The sequence below is a fragment of the Silene latifolia genome, unplaced genomic scaffold (genome assembly GCF_048544455.1).
Source record: "Silene latifolia isolate original U9 population unplaced genomic scaffold, ASM4854445v1 scaffold_394, whole genome shotgun sequence".
Taxonomy (NCBI): Eukaryota; Viridiplantae; Streptophyta; class Magnoliopsida; order Caryophyllales; family Caryophyllaceae; genus Silene; species Silene latifolia.
The window spans coordinates 1-25,329 of NW_027413319.1; the positions used below are offsets into that span (position 1 = coordinate 1).

The 25,329-nt window shown below is 37.2% G+C and overlaps 2 protein-coding genes across 2 annotated transcripts; both read right to left on the bottom strand.

Moving 5' to 3' along the window:
• Positions 1-12,289: 12,289 nt before the first annotated feature.
• Positions 12,290-13,682, bottom strand: LOC141639441 (uncharacterized). Its single transcript, XM_074448568.1, has 4 exons — positions 13,584-13,682; positions 13,115-13,474; positions 12,635-13,027; positions 12,290-12,547 (listed from the first exon to the last, which is right to left on the bottom strand). Exons 1-4 carry the CDS (start codon positions 13,680-13,682, stop codon positions 12,290-12,292), a joined length of 1,110 nt encoding a protein of 369 aa, XP_074304669.1.
• Positions 13,683-19,330: 5,648 nt separating this feature from the next.
• Positions 19,331-24,925, bottom strand: LOC141639440 (uncharacterized). The gene is made up of 2 exons (XM_074448567.1): positions 21,049-24,925; positions 19,331-19,944 (listed from the first exon to the last, which is right to left on the bottom strand). Exons 1-2 carry the CDS (start codon positions 23,963-23,965, stop codon positions 19,565-19,567), a joined length of 3,297 nt encoding a protein of 1,098 aa, XP_074304668.1. The 5' UTR covers positions 23,966-24,925; the 3' UTR covers positions 19,331-19,564.
• Between the last annotated feature and the right edge of the window lie 404 nt (positions 24,926-25,329).

Genomic DNA, 25,329 nt, shown 5'->3' on the forward strand with positions numbered 1-25,329 from the left:
GACAAAGACTAGACCATTATTTAAACTAACCTAATAACATAGTCGAGCATGAGACAATTAGCGGTCTCACTCCGCTCCCTTCAACTCACAACAAGACAACCATGAGGTAGGATGCCTTTGCAAGGCAAGTGGTGGGTCTTGCAAAATGGACACATCCAAACATTAAGCACACAAAATAAATAATGGATGCATCTATAAAAAGAATAGCCACTTTTCATCTAATGGTGAAATTATCTACAAGGGGAAAAATTCAAGGGTACACACTCCTTCATAGATGCAATTTCTTAAACTACTAAGCTTCAGAAGGATACCAATAAATCACCTCCAAGTCAGGTCAAGCTAGGTACCTTTGTCCTCAATCGTTAAATGTTTTGTCAAGAGTAGACTTATTGGTGTTAGAAACACTGAGGATCGTGGGACCTTCCTCTTGCCTAGACAAGAAGAAGGGTCGTCCTCTCTCTACCATGCACAAAAATGGATACTTATGGATAAAGGGATCGATAGTATTTGAGTTTCATTTGGGGAGTTTGCTTTTTTGTTTTGCTCTTTCCCCCCTTGGGCATATAACATTTGAGAACACTTTCTTTCGCCATTTCTTTTGATTTTGGCATTTCAACACTTGACAACTTTCAACTTTTTGCATTTCTTTTTGAACATTTTCAAAGTCACCCATATGGTGAGGGTACCTTATATTTGAAGTTTTTAGGAGTCTATTTTTTGCTCCTCTTTTCATTTGATTTTGCAAACTTTCTTTCACTTTCATTTCATTGAACTCAAATGATTTCTTTAAAGCCCATCCCCTTTGATGACAAAAATGTGTAGAACATGGATGAATGATGGATGGATTTCAAGGGTCACCTTGAATAAACGGGAGCTAAGGAGTTATCACACCAAAAGATTTTGACTAGGCCTTAATCCATGTCAAAGGATACTAGCATGACACATCCTAGGTGTTTTTACAAGCATCTAACAAGCAAAGTCTTAAGAAAAGAAAGACCATTAGGGCTTATACACCTGTCAAGCCTCCAAGTAGATGGCTTCTAAAAATGTTTCAACAAGCCTTGTAACTATATTATGATGCAATCAATATAAACATCCTAATGCAAATGATTTCATTAACCAGATATATAACTAAATGTAACCAAGTCTGGCATTGTTTATACCGCACTGAATCAACCAAATAGTTACATAGCTGGCTAATATAAAGAGGAAAAGGAGATTGAAAGATCTGTACTATACCTTCATGATTCCTACACAGTCCTTGACAGGGCGTAGTTTCGATCAAAGTGAACAAGGATAAACAAACCTAATGTCTCTCAAAATGATATGCTCTGATACTCTGAAATGAAGCATTTTCGTTTTTCAATTTTAAATTTTTATGATTTTGAAATTTTCAATTTTTACTAGTTTTGAATAAAAAGTTAAGTGTTAGAATTCATCCCCACACTAATGGGCATTGTCCTCAATGGCCAAATGATGAATGTGCAAAAATGATGCATGATTTCTATACTAAATGCAATTCTACACTAAGCTATACAACATGATGCATGGTTTTTGTTATGACGGAGAGGATAATTTAGATTACTCGCTGTGATGCATTAACTTCCCCAAAACCAAATAAAACACTATTGCTAATGTCAAGGATGGGTATAGTTCATGCACACCATGTTATGAAACTAAAACTAGATCAATATTTTGATTTTCAAAATGGGAACAATAAAGAACACCAATGGAACCGAGGCGTGAGTCCTTTGATGTTGCTAGACTAAACCAACAATGATCAAAATGAAATAAAATACAAAGAGATATAGACAAACCATGGGAGTGTAGGAGTTCTCCCAAGGCTTATAGTTCCATCATGCTATATCATCATCATCACTTCCATGAGAGGTGGTCATACTGGTCACTTTCCTTGCACTTTCTTTACTTTCTCCATCATCTTGTTCATCATCATCTTCACCATCTCTTTCCATCTCTTCCATCTCCACTTGCTTCTTCCTCAATATTATCATCAATTTCTTCACCATTTCAACAACCTCATTTGCTTTCCACCACGTCCCAGATGCACCCTAAATAAGGCTTCTTTATCCGCCCCAACTAGTAAAAGGACAAGATGGATCAAGGAGTCTCGTTTCAGCTAAATGTGAGGGGGAGGATATTGAGCCAAACATGCATTCCCCTTCCGATCTTCATAAGCTTGCTTCAGTGCATGGCTTGCATAAGAAGAGTGACATAGTCTTTTCCCAATTTCCACCTTCCGGTTTGAAACTCTTCATACACAAAGGGGTAAGGTGTATAATAAATGGAAGAGAGGTAGTTGCATGATCACCTTTGTTTGTTGTTGAATGATGTACTCTTCTTGGACAGAAGTAGATAGTTGGTCCGGTGGACACTAAGACATAAATCTTCGCGGTAAAGTGAATGATCGAGCTCACTAGTAAGCTTATCCACATTTGGTGTCAAGGGTTTCTTATAACCCACTTGAACTTGTTAATCATGCATAGTACATTACCAGATACACCTTCCTTTGCCTCGTACTTGCATATCCTTATTGAAATTAGGACTGTGGGCGCTTATAGACCGTGCGATCAGGCCGCCATTAACAATAACGTTGTAATTCTTCTTCCACTATCAACATGGGAGCCATCTATCAACCAATAGCCTCAAAGAATTGAAAGGTTTGTATGGATTCCTGATATTCAAAGCCGATTCAAGGTAGAATAAAATCGAGTTCCATAAATGATTGTGTCTTCCTCAGTGTCAGATTTCCATAACTTGCATGTACACACTTACGTCCTTATTGATGATGGACAAAAGAGTACTACAAGCATGAAAATCATCAAACTTTCCCGAGATTGCTCTCCCAGAGGCTCTGGGTCATACTTTCCATGAATGCTTAAGATATCTCGATCTATCGCTAAGCACCTAAAATTTCACCTTAATTCTTCAAAGGTAACGCGCCTACTAATGCCAGCTAGACTAAATCCTGATTTTCCTATCCTCAACTTTGGTGACTTTCAAAGAACTTAAGAATTTCCAAGACAAGGAGGGGTACATTCCTTTGTTTCAACTACCTCTTCAAACCCATGGCATTGAAAAGCGCTTAAGTTTGTTCAAGAACACCTACTTTCCAAGGCATCTTTAATATGAATTTGGTGAATTGATTTTATGAAGCAACTTGACAAATGTCCTTCCTGGGTATCGAACGACGCTACCTCCGATAATCGCAAGAGTTGATCGATTACTCGAGTAGGTAGGTGATGCTCGCCATTGAGTTTGCTGTTGTTTGCACGTCCAAGTTCTGGTGTTGATACTACCAGTTGTCAGCGACGCTACGTGTTTTGTTTGGAGAGCTTTTTGGCTTTTCGGGAGAGAGAGCTTCGCCTGTGCTCGGGTTATTCTTTGTCTCATGCAATTTGATGAATCTTAACCAAGACAGAATTCAAAATCTTGCACTCAGTAGAAATTCACTAACTCGATTCAAGTGTAGGGCACTTGGCGTTATACAAATGCATCCGCTTCCAAAGGGCTTAAGAGATTCGGCAGCCGTTTTGATTGTTATTGAAGATGGCGACTTGATTTGCTGTTCAGCTGGGACGGCTCGATCTGATTTTAGCGACCTTGTCGAGGGCTTTGCTTTTGGTGATGGAGATGAGGAGGGCTTTGATGCTGCCAGGAAGTAGCGGTTTATGATTGAATGAACGGTGGAACTGGCTGGCGGTGTGGCACTTGAAGAAGCCCAATTTTCGAAACGCCAGTAGGTAATCCGTGAAGTGATTGAGTTCCAATCCGCGCGGATTCTCGCAGCCTAATGATTTTGGCTTTCCGCCTGGAAGACGGCGGCGGATTCTCAACCGCCTGGATTCTTCCAGTGACGGGACTGGCGATTGGTTCATGACGGAGCTGGATTTCACTGCCTAGAAATTGCTTTGTTTGCTCCAACAGAAAGACTGGGCGCTCTGGTTCAAGCAAGATGCTTCGACATCTACGAGACGCAAGGCCTGTCCTTAAATCCGCTTCTGGGATTCTTTTCGGCACAGTCAAGAAACTTTCAACTGTCAAACCACACTTCAGCTTCTCCATGGGCCTGGTCGCTTGGATTGCGATATTGTTGAAGACGGCTGGGATTTGCATCCCGGCCTCCTGATATCAGTCCTCATTGTGACACCGATTCCATCCACCTGTGTACAACGCACTTCCTTTACCATTCTTTCATTCTTGCGTTCATTCGCTGTGGGGGCTTCTATGGTAAGGGCCGAATAGCTCAGGCATGCTGCTTGTAATCGATCCCCACACTAAGGTAAAGGCACTACACATCAATCTGAATTTGTTGATCTCTCCTCGCTTCTCTCTTATCATGACAATTATTTTGATCAGCAAATAAAATCCAAAATGACATAAAAACAAAAATGCAGATACGAACATGGAAATGTAAGTTAGGAGTTAGAAGTATTATGGTTGCAGTTTAAGGAGGATCTACCAAACTGGCCTGTGCTTAAGCAGACGTCTAGGTGGTGATGTCGCAAGGTGTTGTCGATGCATGCTCAACACTCTGAAGAAGGAATCGCCAGTAAGCTTGTTCATTATTAAGTTGTAGAGGTCTTTAGCAGATCATGGCTCGCGCTGCTGGATCATGATCGACGGCATGCTCCAATGTAGGGATTGAAGACTCTTCCAAATCCACGTCTGTCCCAAAGACTCACAGAACTTCGGTCAGCCGATCATCAAAATTCTCTCGCCAGGGTGGAGAGCAACTCCTCAAGAATTTCTTCTCTCGGCTCAATGAGGCACATCCTTCTTCTCCTTGTTGATTTTGATGAGCTTGGCAAGCTCTCCTTGTCACAATTCATCGCTCTTAGAATGGATGCATCTTCATTCTTCTTCCCATCGGAGTTCCGATTTCTCTCTTTCATCCTTCCTATGAGAATGATCAAAATCATGAACATGCGGCCTGACAAACGAGAGCTCTCTATGGTATTTGTCGATGATTAAAAAGTTATGCTTTCATCTCCTACTTCTAGAGTGAGCTTCCATGAGCTTGATATGAATCGCTTGACTCCACGGCCGCAGGAAAAGGCTCCTCTCCCAGCATGATTTGGACGCTGAATCTTCCTCTCACATCAACTACGATGGTAAAGCCCACCGGATGAAAAACTTCCAATCGCCAAGTCGTGACACCTTCCCATATCCCTAATGGTGTACTTCACGATCTCTACTCTGCCTATGATAGAGTGCCATATCGGCATTTGAGCCCTCTCATCCCAACCTTTCATCTTCCACACTGGCACATGATGACACTGACTCAGCCCTAGATCACATAAGGCTTATATCGACCATTGTCGCCGCACGCGGTACACGTGTATTGTAGAAGCTTCCCCGGATCCCTTTGACCCTGGATGGTGAACTCCTCAGAGGTATCGCACTTCTCTGACCTATAGCACACACTTCCGGCCTTGAGACCGCTTCCTTCCTGCTCCCTGGACTTGCTTCTCTTTCTTTCGGGCGGTGGATATCTTGCGATACTTGTATAGCTTGTATCGTGTGATTGATTAATTCCGTGAAAGTGAATTGAGACTTCAAGTCTCTTCACAATTTCCAGGAACTTCCACAAGTTGATCATCACCAGTCATTTGGGCTTGTCGACGACCTGGAAAAAGCGGAAGTGCAATTCATCGAACGGGCCTTTCTTCGGCCTTGTCTTCTCATTTTCGTTATGAACTCTCTTCTTTGATGATCTCTCTTGGGGCCTTTGTAACAACAATTTTCTTCTTTTCTCACTCAGCTTTCACAACTTCATTTCTCACCGTCTTCTGGGGCCTGTGAGTATCTTTGGCTCAGACCAGCATGAATGGCACCAACTGGCCGTCACGCCTATGGATACTGAGCGTAATCGCACCTTTTGTGCCTTGGTGGAGCTTGAAGATGCGAAGGAGGTCAATCAGCTTTCAACACTCCAGTGAGTTTAGAAATGCTGTTGGCGGTGTACCTTTCGTCGGCTTACACATTCTTTTCGCATTTGAGGAAAACTCTGTTGATTCTTTGATTTGAGGATCTGCTGGACATCAAAACTTAATATTTGGGTGATCGATGGACTTTGACTTTTGGCAACCTTAGTTCTCGATTGCTATGGTCTTGATTTTGCCTCTCATGGTGTGATGTATATACGGTTTGAGTGGTTTTGGACAGCTTTGGCTGCAGTGAGAGATTTGGATGAACCTGGTGTTTACAGAAAACCTGAACAAAGTGGTACCACTTTGTAAGTTTCGAAAGCATTAACTGGTTTCGTTGTTCCCTCATACTCACTCGGGGTCATGACCTAAAGTTCTGCAATTCTCATATATCCCACTTGGGATTGATGAGGATGCCACATGCACCGACATGATGTTTACGATTTTGAGTTTCTCCTGTCCAGCTACGCACGCTTGTTCAAACTCTGTTGATCGTGGACAATGTGAGCATCTAAGCTGAGTTCCAATCGAGTACCCGAGTCCACTTCATGCTTTCCTCCAGCAGCCTCTGCAGGTCTACTATATTGTGAATTATGGACCGCCATTTCCTCAATCTACCATCCTATGTTTGATCATGATCAACTTCTGTGAATATTCCATTTGATCTCAGCATCGAGCAATGTCTTTAGAATCTTCTATGATAAACTATCTCCAAAATTCGTCAGACTAAAACCATTCACAAGTCCATAGGAGGACACAGAGCGACAAATACCTTTGAACTGCTTCCTAAGCTTCGGACAAAGATTCTTCATCCCTTAGTGCGAAACCCGACTCCGAGCTTCTCGCATGTTAGTCTTTCCTAGCGTAGAATTTTTGTAGATAGCTAGAGCTTACTTCTTCCAAGAATCTATTCCATGGGCGGCTTCACTTGCTGCTCCTCTAATCCATTGCTCTCATGTGTGCCGGACTAACGAAAAAGGCAAAACAAGCACTCCATCTCATTTGGTCTGATTACGCCTGGCTGCGAGGCAGCATCACAACACTCGTGTAAAAGGTCGGCGTAAAGGAGAATCGAGGGTCCTACCATGGCACCCCGAATCGGCTCTCCTGGGCAACCAGCTGGATGAGAGGTCTGATTTGCAATGTGCAAACCACTATGAGATGTCTTGCAGTGCAGGATGAACCACTGGGCAGATTCTCCTGGTGTATGTGAGGACTAAGAATTGCGCCACTGGAGGTGGACTTTGCGTGGCATTGCTTAACGGGTTCTTCTCCCTTCTATTACGGTAGGATTTGACAACTCTACCTAGTGGGTTGAAACAACTTCACCAAATACCTCCCAAATTCCTCCCTAACAAGTCTCCTATTATTCACTAAGGTTCTTCGGATTACTTCACAAAGGTGTCAAGCCTTGTAACCTTCTAGACATGCAAATATCAAACAACCTGAAAATAATTAGAAATAAAACCCCCAGGAGTTTACTTCAAGGTGAATATTGAAATAATAATAACTAATAAATAATAAAAAGAAATCTAAATCAATTAAACACTCAACATTTTAATTAAGCACATATTTTGATGGGCATTGCCGCTGGGTCACATCCAATCAAACATATTTATAATAACAACAAACAACTAGTTAGCGGTAAGTCGAGGCCGATCCATGGACGGTGCTGGCTCTAAGTCTATCTATCTCAATTATGCTAGTGTCACAATTTGTTTCCGTTTGTAGTTGTCTAGACTAATGCAAGCAATAAAGTAGAAATCGAGTAATAAAAGGAAAGATGTAAACACTGATTAAAAGTGCTGTGGATATCACGGGTTTATGGGGATTCATGGTTGCGTTGATCATACAAACATGTTTAAGGGCATGCAAGCAACAATGTTGTGGAGGAACCGAGTCAAGCAGTATTCATTGCTTCTAGGAAGAGTCAGTCCTGGGTCAACTGATTAGATTGTACAACACCTATGTTTACCTTCTACTTTCCTCCTAATCAACTTTTATGTGATGGTCTAACAAGACTCGAGTTGGTTTATATATCTACGAGCCGAAGTTGAGTAGATAAGAGACGGTAAAATGCAATTTAAATATCAAATTAAGAATACGTAAGGGATGATTCATTTATATAGTCAACAGATCATCATTAATCAGTAATGATTGGCTAACTAGAGTTTGCCATTACTGTCGTTTGACGGTGGTGATTAGTTGATCCCTTAAGGTCACACCTAAAGGACAATTCTCTTAATAGACAAATTGATTAATTTTATGATGATAAAAGTTAATCAATTCCTTAAAATTGAACAATACAATTTGTGAGAGAGAATATTTATATCTTATTGTAATTTGATTAAATAAGATTTATTTTAGTAATTGAAATATTTTATTACTAAAATTGATTATTGTTTGTGAAACAATTGTGATAAGAATTAATGATTAATTATAATTACAATATGTTGTGAATTATAATTATATGACCCATTTTATTTATATGATCAAGAATCACTAGTCAATTTTTTGTATGTAATTTAATTAATTTATAAAACTATATTTATTTGATAAATATGCATTAAATTAATTAATAACATGTAACATACTACATGTGATATATTGTGTGACAAGTGATAAATTGACAAAATAAAATGGTAGTCCATTTTATATATATGGGCCAAAATGAAGGGATTGTAGTGGGTTTATGGATGATATTATTTTATGTGATAAAATTAAATAATCATGCCTATGTTAAGTAGCCTTACATGCCTACAATTTGGAGAAGATAAAAACTAAAAGCAAGATGTCATTTTGGCCTTATGCTAGCCGGCTCCTTCTTCCTCTATAATGAGAATTTGTTCTCATTTTTTCACTACTCCATTATTATTCAATATTCATTCAACATGCATTTCTCTCCTTCTCTCACAATTCTCTCTAAAATGGTTTAGAAACCTTATAAATTGTTAGTTCTAAATTCTAGTAACAATATAAGATTACTAGTGTAGTAATAGTGATATTATTAGAATCATTTTAATGATACTAGTGTATTAATATAGTTAATTAATAGGGTTACTTAATGAGAATACTCTAAAATATAGGGGTGCTGCTCAAAATACTCCATACTCTTATTTAACTATGAATAAACCAAACTAATGCCCCCCTTCACTTTAAACAGAATTGATGTTTTATTAACTTGTTATAGGAGGTAATTTTCGTTGACCTTTATTTTCCCTTTATTAGTCTTCAACTTCTTCCTTTACCCCTTCTTTCTTCCTTTTCCATCTTCATCTTCTTCATTTACCCATTTTTTCTAGATTTTTATCTCCCTCTTTCATTTCAACTATAATTTACCTCACCTAGATTTGTAATTATTCCTCTAATATTTCTCAAATAAGCGCTCATCTTCATTTTTTTTTTCAAATTCTAATAGATCTAAAAATACCTGTAGAACTTTTTGCAATCATAAGCTTTTTATCGACTTGATGGAGTATAACTTCTCATTTCAATCACAACGACACTTCAAACTTTCAAAGTCAATTGGCAATTGCATCCTTTCCCACCAACAATTTTTTCCAAAATTCAACTTTTAACAATCCCTCATGGCCTCATTCTCTTTCGTGTCTACAATAAAACATTACCCCTTCAATCAAAATGATAATAATGAAGGTAATTTCAAAGCTAAATGTTCTTATTTTAATGTAAATGGGGCCTCTCATTAAATAATCAAGATCAAAGTCATCGGATTTTAAATAGATAAAGATTGATTATATTAAGGTATCTTGAAATGACCTTAAATGTCTGCCAAACACCAGCTTTTGTGACGATGCTTCATTTGTGGTTGTTGTACTCTCAAATGGGTCCATTGACGAATCCAGTTAGTCTGATTATCCGAAGATAAGAGCGGCAGATTATACCAAGTAAGGATGAATAATTTAAGAAATGATCAATGAGGATCATCAATGGCGTTGTTGGGGGCGTTATTGGAGAAGAGTGGGAGATTTAATGGTGATTAGATGAAAAAGTAAGGGAGAAGGTGGAAGCTGAAAAGGTTAACAAAGAAATGAAAGGATAAAGGTAGGGTTAAAATTTATTCACCTGCTTAGGAGGTAGCCGGTCACCATGTTATAATAAAAGCGAAGGGAAGTATTAGTTGGGTTTATTCATAGTTAAATAAGAGTATGTAGTATTTTGAGCAGCATCCTTATAGTTCAGAATATTATCATTAAATAACCCTAATTAATATATTAGTTTAAGGGATTTGTCTTGGGTGCAACAAGAGGAGGATCTCCACATTGGGATTTTGGAGGATCATCCACCATTTTTAAGCTCAAGAATAAATAAGGATTTTTATATAAATGTTATGATTTTAAGGTCAAAAATGAGCATAAAATTAAATCAAGTTGAATTATTGTCAAAAATTGAGTGATGACTAATTTCTGAGTCCTAAGAATGTTAGGATAATTAACTTGAGCTTAAATTTGATTTAAGTATTGATTAGTGATTTTAATAAGATATTATCACGCACTTCCATAAAACCAGATTATATAATCGATATAAGGTAAATAGGGCGATTTGGCACATAATTTGGCATGATAGACACATATTATAATGTTTCATATTTCAATTGTTGAATGTCTTTTATTTATATAATTTTGAATTATGTAATTTTATCTTAGTATGGCCTTAGTTTTAATCAATATTACCCGCAATGAAAGGGAATATTGATTCGGTTGTAATTTAATGTGATCTCGTATCACTTTTATTTTTACTAGTTTTTCATTTTACAAATGTATAATAGGAATAGCTTTGTATTTTTATTATAATTTGTAATCATGGAATTTTTCAAGACGGTGCCATTCGGAAAGGCGTTCCGACAATGACGGTGTTCTTGGGAGGCGTGCCACTTGAAGATTCAAGGGACCAAAGGAGTTGGTTTCCGATTATGTAATAGATTATTTGATTTTATATTTAGGAAGGCCATATTAGGAATTTATTATTATTGCTTTGCATTTATTTCAATATGTTGCATGCATTGCCAAATCGCCATAACAACACATGCAAATCATATCGAGTCATCGACCGTGTCAATTATAATTATCGTAGTTCACCGCTTTAGTTCACTTAAAACGTGATAGATAATAAATTGACAAGACCTCTCACTAAATAATAATTGAGAATTAGCCTTACCAAATAGTAGAAACCATGAATCCCAATTTCATGAGGAAGTAGGCTCGGCTCACCGGGGTACTAAACTTGTTACGTTGGGTAAGTGGGTAATAAAATGTTATTACATCGAAATTTGGATTGAGCTCAACGGAAGTATTCGTGACCGTAGTCGCATGTGTTAATATTAATGTAATTTTATTGACCGAGAGTTCTAGAAGTAGAATCGATTAAAGAGTTAATCCACCGAATTATATTGATAAGGGATGAATCGGCTCACCGTGCCTGAATTAATATGAATTTGGATCTCGGAATCATTTATAATAGTTGGGTAGAGGTCACTATATAAATGCTTAAAACTTGTTTAAAACGTTTACTAGTATAATTAAAACGATACATGTCTTATTAATTCCTTCATTTCCTATTTTGTAGTCAAAATTGTTTTCTCAATTGCAATGGTAACTCCAATTTTATCCGCAATGGATTCATCTAATAATTTTACACCGATCACCATTAATTCGTGGCTCCAATCATTTAATGAAAAAATGCTCTTTGTATGACAATGACCCAATTAGAGAACTACGCATTGGCATTGGTAAGGATGGAAATCTTTGCTATTTTACCACTTCTACACCTCCCACTCCTTTACTCATGCCCACCTCCTTGGTAAGAGGATCATATGACGGAAACTCACAAATTCCAAGGTATCCTTGTTTGATAAAGCAAGGAGAAATGTCACATTGAGTGAGAGTTCTAGCAAGAATGTCCTTTCATCCAAAAGGAGTAATGGTATTAATAAAGTAAAGGCAAAGAAGGGTAAGAAACCCAAATCCGATTGTGAATTGGAAGTTGATAGTGAGACTACCACCACCAAAATCAATAAGGGTGCCCAATCCTACGACGAATGTCATTATTGTAATGTCATGGGCCATTGGAAGCGTAATTACCCCAAGTATTTGGAAGATATCAATGTTGGACTTATCACTCCAAGTGGGACTTGGAAATGTGGAAAAGCTAAACAAGGGTGATGTAGATCTCTGACAAGGAAATGGAGCTAGGGTAGCCGCCACTTCAAAAGGAACTTATATACTTGTTTTTTTTTTGGTGAAACGTGAATGTTTTCATTAATCAAATAGGCATCATAATATTCGATTACAATTCAATGCTACAGATTCTAATACTAGTCATAGCTAAAACAAAATGTCTAAACATGTAAGCCATTTCTGATCAAAGTTAGTAACTGGTTGCATAATCATCTGATTGACTCGAGCATGAATCAATTTCTTCACATCTTTCACAATTCCGTCAAGCATAGTTAGCTGCAAATCCAGCCGACATTTGTTCCTTTCCATCCATATGTTATACCAGCAAGCCAACTTAGCCATTCTACAAACATGTTGTTGCAACTGAGAGTGCTTCCAATCATAGTGCAGTTTAAGTTGCAGCCACTGCTCAATTTGTCCCAAAATTTGTTTACTTTATACACAATCTTCAAAAAGGTGGGGATGTGTTTCAACTCTTGCCTCACAAAGAACACAATTCGCAGAGTCACAGATTCCAATAGCATATAACTTCTCCCTGGTATTGAGGGCCTTATGATAAACTAGCCAGGCTATGAAGGCATGTTTAGGGATGCTCCGTCTATCCGAGACAGATTGGTCATTCCCTTTCATATAGATATGATCTATCCATTGAACCCACAGTCTATCAGCCTTAGTATAGATCCAATTCACATGCTTTCCAACAGTTGCAATGTTCCATTTTTCAGCATCTTTAACAACCAGACCACCTGATTTCTTGTTGCAGCAAATAGTGGACCAAGCCACCAGAGGAGCCCTGTGATACTCAGTGCCCCCATCCCATAAATAATTCCTGCAAATAGCAACTATCTTCCTGATTATCATTTTAGGAATTAGAAATATTGAAGCCTAATAATTGTGAAGAGTGTTGAGAACAAAATTTATCAAAATCAGTCTGCCAGAATAGCTAAGCTTCCTATCCCCAATCCCTCTCACCCTGGTAACTATCCTTTCCATCAAGATATTATAATCCTGCCTTGTGAGTCTACCTGACTGAATAGGAATTTCAAGGTACTTAAAAGATAACCTTCCTTCTTGAAAGCCTGAGATTTGTAAAATATCATGTTTCAGAACATCAGAAATCCCAGCAAATACCACCTCAGACTTAGCCACATTCACAATTAAACCAGAAGTGGCAGAGAATGTAGAGAAGGCTCTAAGCATAAGCATAATTAATCTAGTATCCCCTTTACAAAACAGCGGGAGATCATCAGCAAATAATAAATGAGTCACCTTGAGGCTCCTACAAAGGGGGTGATATCTGAAGTGCCATTTCTGAGTTGCAAACATCACAACCTTGACAAATATTTCATACAGATTGTAAAAAGCAAGGGAGAGATAGGATCTCCTTGCCTTAACCCTCTTTTCCCAGCAAAAGAGAGAACTGAGGAGTCCTCACACAAACCATAACTAGTTTCTTAAACTTATCAGGAAATTTCAATATTGTCAACATCTGCTCTAAAAAATTCCATTCAATGGAATCATAAGCTTTTTGGAGGTCCATTTTGAACATACATCTAGGTGATGCAGTCCCTCTATTATACATCCTCACCAGATCCTGACAAATAAGGATATTTTCATGTATGCTCCTCCCTTGAATAAAAGCCCTTGATTCCTACTTATGATATCAGGAAAAACAACAGCTAATCTGGCACACAAAATCTTAGAAATGGTTTTGTAGATTACATTACAGCAAGCAATAGGTCGAAAATGTTTGACACTTGCTGGTCTTTCAGTCTTAGGGATGAGAGTGATCATAGTGGCATTAAGTTGGGTAAGCAACTTACCACTGTCAAAGAAATCCAACACAACAGCACAAACTTCATTGCCAACAATGTCCGAAGCATCTCTGTAAAATTGGCTAGTAAAGCCATCAGGTCCAGGAGATTTATCTTTTGGGATACTGAATAAATGCATTTTAACTTCATCTGCAGTGACTACCCTATCTAAAGTCTCCCAATGGGCTAAAGTGCAGCAATCCCCTAATCTGACTACCCTTTCATTCACAGGAATTGTGCTCTTCTAAGATCCCAGAAGTTCCATATAATATTCCAAGAATTCCTTCTGGATTTGATGTAAATATATATATATACTTGTTTTAACTAATAACTTTGAGTTGTAATCGACATAATTGTTATTATGTACCCATTTTGTCTAAAAACATTATTACCATTTCTATGTTAGACATAGAAGGATTGTTCTTTTGCAATCAAAAACAATTGTTGTATTTTGTTGAAATGACTTGACCATGAGCCAAGCCACTTCTATACTAACTATTAGGGAGAAAATTATTACAAAAAATTGTATTTTGCTTACAAAAACTATACAATTTTTAAATTTACTAAAATAATTATATTATTATATATCAAAAATTGTAACGCAAATATTATATTTCAAAATCGTAACGCAACTATTTCACAATTTAATAAATTTTATGGTTTAAAAATATAACTCAGTAAAAAAACAATTTTTAAAATATATATTTTTTTTAAATAAGTAATCCTCTCAAATCTATACAGAAAGTCGTTCATCACAGATGATGTAATATCGTCATGGAGCAAAAATTATGGCAAAGTCGGAAAGTGACAATGATAGGCTACCGAGTAATTTCTACTTCGACAAGCAAGTTTTCAAGATTACATTAATATCGTCTTGGTTAATACGCTTCACCTGTGCAATCTGCAAATAAGTCCATAATAAAATTACGAAATTAGAAAAATTAGAAAATAACGACTGATGACGTAATAAGAGAAGCCATGAAAGAACAATCTCCTCCGAAACCCGAACCTGCAATTAATTAAAAAAATTGCAATTCAGAATAGGAATAACGGGCAACATTCATGCAAAATAAAATATTAGTTTACATAACCAACATGTGAGTCAGGTCTGGTCAGACCCATGTGCAGTAGGGTTAGATCAGTCATCAGACTCATTAGATTAGGGTTAAGTCAGACTCATTGGGATCGAGTCGGGTCGGGTAACTCAAGTGAATCATTTTCTTTATGTGTATTATAAAATTGATCCAGGATGAGGGAGGCGGAATTAGAGACGGAATTAAAGAGGGATGTATAAGATGCAAATGGTTAGAGAGGGAGGCGAAGTTAAAGAGAGAGGATGAGGGAGGCGGACTTAGAGGGGGGAGATTGTTGGGAGAGGATGAGTGTGCTTATATATTACAATGAGTTTATTAATGTTGGGTCAAATTAAGTATGGGCTGGTTTCTTTCTTTATTTTTATTTTCACAAATTGTTATAAAGAGCAGTCTTATAGTATAAGACTAGCCCAAATAGAAATAAGCCCACTTCATTCACCACTCCCAACCTTTCCTGTTTTTCGTGTGCCTCATTCGTCTTCCTCAGTAAGCCACGAATGTCCCAAGTCATTCATCCCGCTCTGCACCCAACTATCTCAGCCACCTGTAAACACCGGACTCAACCCATACCCCAGATTATGGCCATCACAAACCCTCTCAAATTCATCCCCAACTCCATGAGCATTTAATTTAAAACACTAAGTTGTCATGATTAAAACTAGGGATTCATACACCAAAATTCTTACTCTACAAAAGTTAAGCAAAACTCCCAAGTTTACAACTAAAGGTAAAGTAAGTTCAAAGACTCGGGTTTTCTATTTAAAATTGTGAGTTATAAAATTAAAACTTGTACATGTTAAAGCAAGCTTGTGTGTTAGTTAATACATACCTCTATTGAGCATAAAGCAAAATGTTTTAAGCATAAAAATATGAATATTCAAGTTAAAAGATTTAGTTAATGTTTAAAAGTTTGAATTTTACTCTATATTCAGGAATTTAGAAGATAAATATCCAAACCTTTTTGTTGGTAATTGACGTCCATGGTGACTTGCGAGTGACGATTTGTTTTCCTGCTAGTGTATTTAAGTAGTGAGAGAGAGGGTTGACGGAAGGTGATGGAGTCGGCGATCATAAATGATGGCGAAGGTGGCCTATACGTGGATTGAAAAGGTGGCGGTGGAGTAGGTGGTGGCTGGCGCCTATCGCTTTCGTGCTTGGAAGTTGGGACTAAAGGCTCCGTCAGAAGAAAAGGTTTTAATTAATTTGCTTTCTACTTCTTTTATTGGGTTGATTCTCCTTATTGGTCCGTCTTATACTATAGGACGGTCCTATAGGAGAGTAGGTGTTTTATTTTATTTGTTCGGCCCATTTGAACATTATATCGTGTTTGGTCCATTTATTTGTGCGGGTTGATGGTTAGATTGTTAACATTAGTTATTAATGTTATCAGACCATATAAGCACATTTGGTTTAGTAATGTAATCGGTTCATTTTATTAATATTAGCATATTCGATTTTAAAATATGTGTAAGTTTCAAACCCATGCAACTTTTAAATGGATTTTAAACTATTATCATGAGTTAAGGGTAATATAAGGACCTATACTATGCAATTTTTTCCAAGTGAGGACCTAAACGTTTGAACTTTACAGTTAAAGGACTCATGTGAAGGATTCCGTTAACATAGATGGCAAATCGAAAGTCTAAAATCTAAAAGTGGGTCTCATTTAATCCTCCTTGACTAGTTTGACATTTCCTGGTTCTTCATCTTCCCCACCCCAATACCCATTGACTACCCCTGTCATGTATTTCTCTCTCTTCCATTAACAAAAAAATTTGCTAGGTTTATGTTGGTTTGGTTCTCTGTTTTTCCTTTACTTCCTTCAACTTTTTCTCCATTATCAACCAATATCTTTTTTGAATTATTGATGGTGGTCCATCAATCACCATTCTTCGAATCCCGACGTAATGGTTGCAAACCAATTATCTGATCAAACTTTGCAAATTTACATCGACCATATCCAAAAAACATTTTAAACCCAGCATCGCATTACAATAAGGCCTGTAAATCCATCCGTCGACCGACCCAAACACCTGTACATCATTAAACATTTTCTCTAGTCTACGCCATATCAATTAAACGTCAGCCTTTCGAATTTCATTAATCATGGACCACGTTTTGTTCAACAATACTTCTAATACATAAACATAATCCATAAAACTGTATAGCATTAGCGCACCTCCTTCCCAGGGTCGTCTGGGAGATTTTGGTGGCCCTGTGCAAAATCCCGAAAAGGGGCCCTAACTATAAGCACGGTCGATCCAGGATTTCAGTTGGCCTTGTGTGTATGATGAGGCCCAAGATAGAGTCGTGAGAAGGCCGTTATTTCATTGTCAAACTTAAATAAAAATAATAAGGGCCGACCTCAACTTTTTCATTTTCTATGATATTATTTTTAAAAAAAAAGAACCGTCAATAACTCTTGATACAAGTTCAGAATACGATAAACTTTTTTTCAAATTGTGATCTTTAAGAGGTCTTGTTTGAAAAAAAAATTTACGTCTCAACTCCTATTGAGAATTATCGGTCAAAGTTTATTCTAAAAAATGTTTGACCAACCATAACTACGGCTAAGAGTTCAAAAACTTTTTTTTTTTTTTTCAAATTGAAGGCCTTGAAGAGATAATTGGTTTGGAAAAAAAATTGTTTTTAAACTCGTAATAGAGAATTATTGTCGGTCAAAGTGTTTTTTGGTTAAAATTACTGAATATCCCAAATAGCAAGGGTGTTGTTTAAATACTCAAGTAAAATATTATCAAAATAAATAGGGTTATTTGTTGTTGTGCTAAAAACCAAAGGACAACAAATGACCGGGACGGAGTGAATAATTTATTTGCTAAAGAAAGATGACAAATGAACTTTATACTTCCTCCATTCTAATCCAAATGTGTGAAGTTTTGAAAATTTGACAGCAAAAGAAAATTAGATTTTTTACGAAAAAGTAATGTACAATAAAAACTTTCGCAAGAAAATGCTGTATTTAAATGAAAAAATACCAAGCAAAAATAGAGTTTACCTTCAAATTGGATTGGAGGGGCATTAGAAAAGAAATGGAAAACAATGTGAAATTACTTAATAATGTAACATAAACAATTTGAGAGAAAATAAATTAGCCCCACATGAATTCTAGAGTTATGGCAGGGTAAAAAAAAAAAAAAAGAGGAATACAGTGGGCCCCACAAACTAGAAAATTTACAAAAAGTGCAATTGTATGTATCGAACGCGGGCTGTTGCCATAGAAGAAGTCCAGTTGCTTACCACTAAACCATCATCATAGATAGGATTTATCTATGCGTTACATATATTTATTTCTTTCTTCCAGCAGAATTGGGCCCCAAAAAAATGGAGGCCCTGTGCGGCCGCACGGGTTGTACACCCCTTGGGCCGGCCCTGCTCCTTCCCCTATCCCTGCGAGTTTGCGTCGGATACTCGAGAGACACGAATTTAATGCCGCATTAGAATTATGGGTGCAAAAGAAGAAAAAGCCTACTCATAATCTCATATACAATTGTATTTATTTCACTCTATTGAGAATTAATCCAATTTCTAAGATATTCATCCACTAATTTGCGCCTTAAGTAATATTGTTCATGTGTTTTTTTGGTTAACTAATTACTGTCAAATATGCTAATCAAGTTTTTCAATAGGAGAAGTTTAACGGAGTTAAGGATGAAGTCTTTAACTGGAATGTTTGAACGTATAGGTCCTTGATGGAAAAAATTGTTAAAGTTGAGGTCCTTATCATGACCTTAACTCCTATTATCATTATAAAAGAATTAGAGTATAAAATATTCATGTATAGTTTGTCAATAGAAGTTGCATTTTTATATAAATAACATGTATTTAATTTAATATAGTTGACAACAATTTTAGATAGCTTGCGCGGGTTAAAACTAGTTTAAAAATTATATATAAAAACATTAGACAAATCAATGGAACATTTAATATAATTATACAAAAATAAAATTATGTAAAGTATTTTTATAAAATACGAAGAATATATATTTTAACTATAGACATTATCACGAGCAATAATGAAATTTAACTCATGTCGTGTCGTGCTGGGCCTAAAAACGGGCTTTTTTTTATTGAAACATTTGCCTTGGCACGACAAACCGACCGTTGCATATCGACTTATCGTACCATGGTGGCCATGTTAGGTCATGCTAAAATGAATCATGGGCCATGTTTGGGGCGTGTCACACTTCCTTCTCTAACAATGTGTGAGTAGCATTTTAACTAACTCATACGATATACCGAATGAAAAGTGATGCTTATTATTAATCAAATGACCAATTAGGTCCATCTTGACTCAATTATCAAATGAGTATAGAGTTCATCGAATATAATTGCTTCAATTATCTCATTCACGAGACAAATATTAATACGAGTACTATTATTGGAATAAATAAATAAAAAAGAATATAGAGGAAGATCTATATCACCCTACTCAACAGTAGTAAATACACAGAAGAATTAGTAATCAATTATCTATATGATGCCTTTGTATATAATCAAACTGCATTATTTTTCAGGGGTATGTCATGAAATGAAGGGGAATCCAATTTCCCGTCTTGCTCATTAGACTCTATCAGCATCAAGACGACTTCCCGCATGGAAGGACGGTCCAATGGGGACATGTTAGTGCATAGTACAGCCAGCTTCATAACAGTAATCATGTGATCAACAATCGTTTTGTCTTGTAGATTTAGTCGAGCATCAAGTATTCCGGGTGTCAAAGAGTTATTTCGGATATAACTTTTTACCCAACTTACAAGATCACCTCCTTGTTCTAGAGGTTGTACTGGTGCTCTTCCAGTTAACAGCTCCAAGAGAACTACACCGTAGCTGTAGATATCGCATTTTTCGGTAATCTTCATAGTGTAGGCGTATTCTGCAGGTGCATGACACATTGTGAATAAAATGTCTAATTAAGCAGAGTAGAGTAGTAGTAGGAAAATTAGAGAACACATTATGATCTTGGATTAGTTTCACACTGAAGAACACAGAAGTGAGTTAAGGGTATTCATAATGTGTAGATCATAGCGTAATAATGTGGTGGTTCCCTCTAGCCAGCCGCATGGTGTAACCTATAAAATAAATGAGGGGGTAGAACATTCTTGTTAACACACAATGTTTGCATACGTAAACAAATCCGTGGGTGAGACAAAGGTAGGATTTCAGTACTTGGGTTCATAAGAGCTCGCCAGTCACCACAGTAGCTAACAAACTTCTAAACTTCTAAGTTCTAACTATACATATTCAGTAGTAAAAAGTAGAATACTCAGAAGTTCATTGTTCAACCAAAAAGATCCGCATATTAAATGAAACAAAGTTCATAAGGCTTTCAATATATATATATGTTAATGAATCGATATCTATTCGCATATATCAAAATCATTGACAGTCACGGTGAATTTCTATAAGAACACTGTACCTAGTTTAAATTTCCGATATACGAATCATTGACAATCATGACTCATAAGCTTTTCTTTATATGAAGAACTAGAAGAAGTCGTGAGATACTATCAAGAATTTGGGAGGAGTTGCATGTTAATAAAGATGTTCTTCTATTCAGCATTTCAAACATTGGCATTTGGCAATTAGTGCAACGAGGGAGTAACAACCAACATCTAGTACAGTAGTACCACTAATGAAAACTTCTTAAAATTTTACTCCCGGTCGCCTCTTTTAAAAGATTAGTTTATGCACTTTTTATTGATTTTTTTGGCAATAATTTGTTAAACCATTAACATAAATATCTCTTTTACTCAATTATAAACATACTTTTTTACAAATTTCAACTGTTTAAAAACACGGAATTTAGTAGTTTGGCTATTTTAAGAAATGATAATAAGTTTAGGGGTACCGTACCACTGATGTTTCGGAAAAACGAAGGCCACGTAAAATTCAAATAAAAACCCAAAAGGTACCACGTAGAAAAACTCGAATAATAAAATAAATATAAATATCTCAAAAATGTAATTAGGAATCGTACCAGGAGCAATATATCCGTAGGACCCGGCAACTGCAGACACTGATTTTGAATGAGGCATGTCAACAACCTTTGCTAAGCCAAAATCTCCAACATGTGCTTCATACTTGTCATCTAATAGAATATTATTGGACTTGATATCTCGATGAATAATCCTCGGTTTACAGTCATGGTGCAAGTAAGCAAGACCTTGAGCAGCCCCAAGAGCAATCGAGAATCGTTTGGGCCAATCTAGGCAACTAGAAGCCCCATGAAGCAATTCACCCAAACTACCCTTTGACATGTACTCATAAAGGAGCAAATTTGAACCATGGTGGTAACAAAACCCATATAACTTGACAATATTTCGATGTCTTATTTTTCCAAGAGTTAAAATCTCAGCTCGGAAACTATTATCGATGTTGCTCCCCTCCCGGTTAGACCCTAGCTTTTTTACAGCAATCGTCAGTCCGTTCCTCATCACGGCCTTGTATACCGTGCCACAAGCACCACTTCCTATGATATAACTATCATCAAAATTATTGGTTGCCACAATTAGATCATGAAAAGTGAACCCTTCTTTTGGAGGGAAGTAAATATCCGAAATTGGGGAGGAATCGCAACTATCTTCAAAAGAATCCAGAGTGTCAACTGGCCGACGTATGTGGAACAATATAACAACTATAAGAATAAGTGAAACTCCACCAATTGTAACGGCAACTATAGTAATTACTCTCCCCTGAGAGGACCCAGAATTTTGTGGTCTTGGGCCCGAATTAGAAGCTGATATAACATTGCAAGAAGCTAGAGGTTGACCACAAAGACCTCTATTTGCAATAAAGCTGGTGGCAGCCATGGACTGGAACAATGAAATGGAAGGAATGGGGCCAGTTAGATCATTGTAAGAGAAGTTCGCACCCAACAAGCTAGAAAGGTTACCCAAGGTGCTCGGAATCTCACCGGTCAAGTGGTTGTTATTGAGGTAAAGATATTCCAATAGATAAAGGTTTCCAAGCTCTGATGGTATACTCCCAGTTAGATTGTTATTGCTAAGGTTCATCGCAATCTGCAAACTGGTCAGTGATCCCAGTGATGATGGTATATGGCCCGAAAACAAATTTGCACCCATTTGAAGGCCTGTTAAACGCGAGAGATTTCCCAATGCAACAGGTATATTACCAGAAAGAGTATTTTCGGAAAGCATTAGAAGCTCCAGCTGCAAAAGAGTTCCCAGCTCGTCTGGCAGAACGCCTTCAAACCCGTTAGAGCTAAGATCGAGACGTTGAAGGGTCTTGCACTTTGCAATTTCAATTGGGATTTTCCCAGTGAGAAAATTGGATGAGATATTAAATGTCACCAATTGTGTTAACTTTCCAATCTCTTTCGGAAGCTCCAAGACGAAATTATTGTTTGCAAGATCCAATCTTTGCAATTTGGTGCAATTGCCTATATCAGGTGGAATAGGGCCGCTAAACTTGTTCTGTCCTAACTCAATGGCAGAAATATTCTTCAATTTACACATTTCAGAAGGAAAGCTCCCAGTCAACCTATTCCCAACCAATCGCAGTTGTACCAGAGATGGACATGTAACAATCCCGGATGGGATGTTCCCGTAAAGCTTATTTGATTCCAGATTCAACAACATTAAGTTAGAATGACGACATAGAAATGGTGGGATTCTGCCTGTCAACAAATTGACTGAAAAGTCAACAACCCAAAGGGGACTGTAAATCCCGAGCCCTTGAGGAATGCTACCTGTAAGGTTGTTGTCAAAGAGCTGTAACTGAATCATCCGGGTTAAGTACTGAAACCCGAGTGGTATAGGACCCGTAAGAAAGTTAATTGAGAGGTCCAACTTTGTCAAGTTCTTCAAGGAGCTCAGCTCATTAGGTATAAAACCATGGAGCTGATTTTGGAAAAGGTATAGTAAGCTCAAATTCTTTATGTTCCCAAACTCAGCAGGAATCGTCCCTGTCAAAAAGTTCTCAGAGAAATCGACCTCAACTGCTAAAGCAAGATTCCCAATTTCCTTTGGAATTGTTCCATTCAACATATTCCTATAAAGATACAATTTAGTAAGATACTTCAGATTCCCAATTTCTGAGGGAATGTCCCCAACAAGAATGTTCTCATATAAAGCAAGAGTCTCAAGATTAGTACAGTTCCCTATCTCTTTCGGGATAGAACCTGATAACTGATTACCCCAAAGAATCAATTCCGTCAATTTAGTAAGCTTTCCAATCTCCTTAGGTATATTCCCAACAAGCTGATTTTGTGCAAGACCAAGATACTCCAAACTTTCACACCCACCAATCTCAGCAGGCAAACTACCACTGATCGCAGTTTGTCCCGCTCTAAATTTTTGTAACAGTTTAAGATTACCAAGAGAACGAGGCAATGGACCGCTAATATTATTTGTGTACGCCTCAAATTCAACTAATGACACGAGATTTCCAAACTCTTCTGGAATGGGGCCTGACAACTTGTTATTGCACAAGTTAAGGTATTGCAGGGAAGACAATTGACCCAACGACGGAGGAATAGGACCATCAAATTGATTATTGTTCAACGCGAGACTTTCCAACAACGAGCAATTCCCTAGCTCTTTGGGTATACTCCCACTCAATTGGTTAAAAGAAACATCAATCAATGCGAGGTGGGATAAACAGCCAATACTCGAACCAAGTGATCCGGAGAGATTCATACTGTTGAGATCAAGAGACGATACAAGAGGGTTTGACAAACTATCGGAACAAAACACACCAGTCCATTTACAGGGTGTCTTGTAAGTTGGATTCCAGTCAGCTAGGTGATTGAATTTATCATGAAATCCCTTTTTCATCTCAAGAAGACACAATCCCTCGGAATTCAAACCCTCACACAAGTAACCCACTTGGGCAGTGACAATTAGAAACCCCCACAATCCCAAAATCATTGACATTTTCAGCAACACTTATTCAATGAGTATATTTCTATTAATTTAAGAATTGACTCATATTGACAAAATCTTCATCATGGTGTCAAAATGATACATAAAAAATTAGTTCAGTCAGGAAAAAAATAAAAAAAATCAAATTGCTAAAAGTTTGGAGATTGCACCAATATTTACTGTATAGAATATTCTAATGAGAAAGGATAGTGGGACAGAAGATGGAACACCAAAATGGGACAGGGAAATCCGGATTCAAAAGGATCAAAGAAATAAGAATTAGAGAGCAATAGAGCATACCTCTTTGCCTATTATTTGTCAAGAAAAAGTATGAAAGGCAAAAACTTGAGCATGCCTATTGCCTAACAATTTGTACATGAAAACACAATACTCCAAGAAACAAAACTTGAATATGCATCAAAGTTGAAAGCTTTTTTCCAAGATTTAAGGCAAGATTTGAGCATGTTAAGTGAAAATTAATGAGAATAAAATCATGGGTAATCTTGTTTTAAGGTGAAGGAAGCCAAAATGCAATGAACTAGATGGATATTATTGATGATGTGTGATCTAAAAATCATTATTTTAATGGGAAAAAAATAAATAGTAGGATATGGTAATGAGTAAAGGGTTGAAAGGAATAAATGGTGAAAGATGAATGTAAGGAGGACTGGAGGAGAGCTCGTGTATGAAGGTTTAATGGCCGACAAAGCATGCTTTAACCTTCCTTCCCTCCATATACTTCTCTCACTAAACTTGATAATCTGAAAGGCCTTCTGCCCACTTTTTGAGTGCAATGAGGAAAGCCGTGATGTATATGAAAAGGTAGTAGAATTTAGTACTGGTAGCAAACTAGTAGGGGAGGAGTAATCTGCTTTTTGGGAAGTTAAAAATGCAACTTGCTTTCATATCCTCTTTGCTTGGGACTTTCTTTCTTTTAACTTTGCTTATCTTTTTGGCACAAACTTATGTGTCAAAAGCATGTGCTCTTTACATTGTTTATTTATTTGTTTTGACTTGTTTTGAGACCTTTTAAAATTGATCTGATTTCAGGAAACGGGTTCGTACTTGATTGTTAGGATGCAAACTCATGTCCTACATTGATAATGTAAAGGTGAAAACTCATCTTCATAAGTGACACAAAAATATAATAGTATGATACGCGCAGGAAAAGACCAAAAGTAAATCGTGAGGCCAAAGCGGAAAATATCGTACTATTATGGACAGTGGACACCAGTGCAGCAAAGACCCAAGACGAGGTATTCACGCTTCTGTGCAACAAGTGGTATTAGCGTCAGGTTCGACTTGGGCTAGACACAGAGATTCATCAGGCCAAAGACTTCAAATGGTTGTATATTGTTTTTTTTTTTGTGAAAAGA

Coding starts and splice junctions, on each gene's coding strand:
- LOC141639441 (XM_074448568.1), bottom strand. CDS start 13,682: ATGGACCTCCAAAAAGCTTATGATTCCATTGAATGGAATTTTTTAGAG. Junction 13,028..13,114: donor TGGAAAGGATAGTTACCAGG/GTGAGAGGGATT, acceptor CACAATTATTAG/GCTTCAATATTTCTAATTCC. Junction 12,548..12,634: donor TCTGTGACTCTGCGAATTGT/GTTCTTTGTGAG, acceptor CAAATTGAGCAG/TGGCTGCAACTTAAACTGCA.
- LOC141639440 (XM_074448567.1), bottom strand. CDS start 23,965: ATGTCAATGATTTTGGGATTGTGGGGGTTTCTAATTGTCACTGCCCAA. Junction 19,945..21,048: donor CTACGGATATATTGCTCCTG/GTACGATTCCTA, acceptor ATGCACCTGCAG/AATACGCCTACACTATGAAG.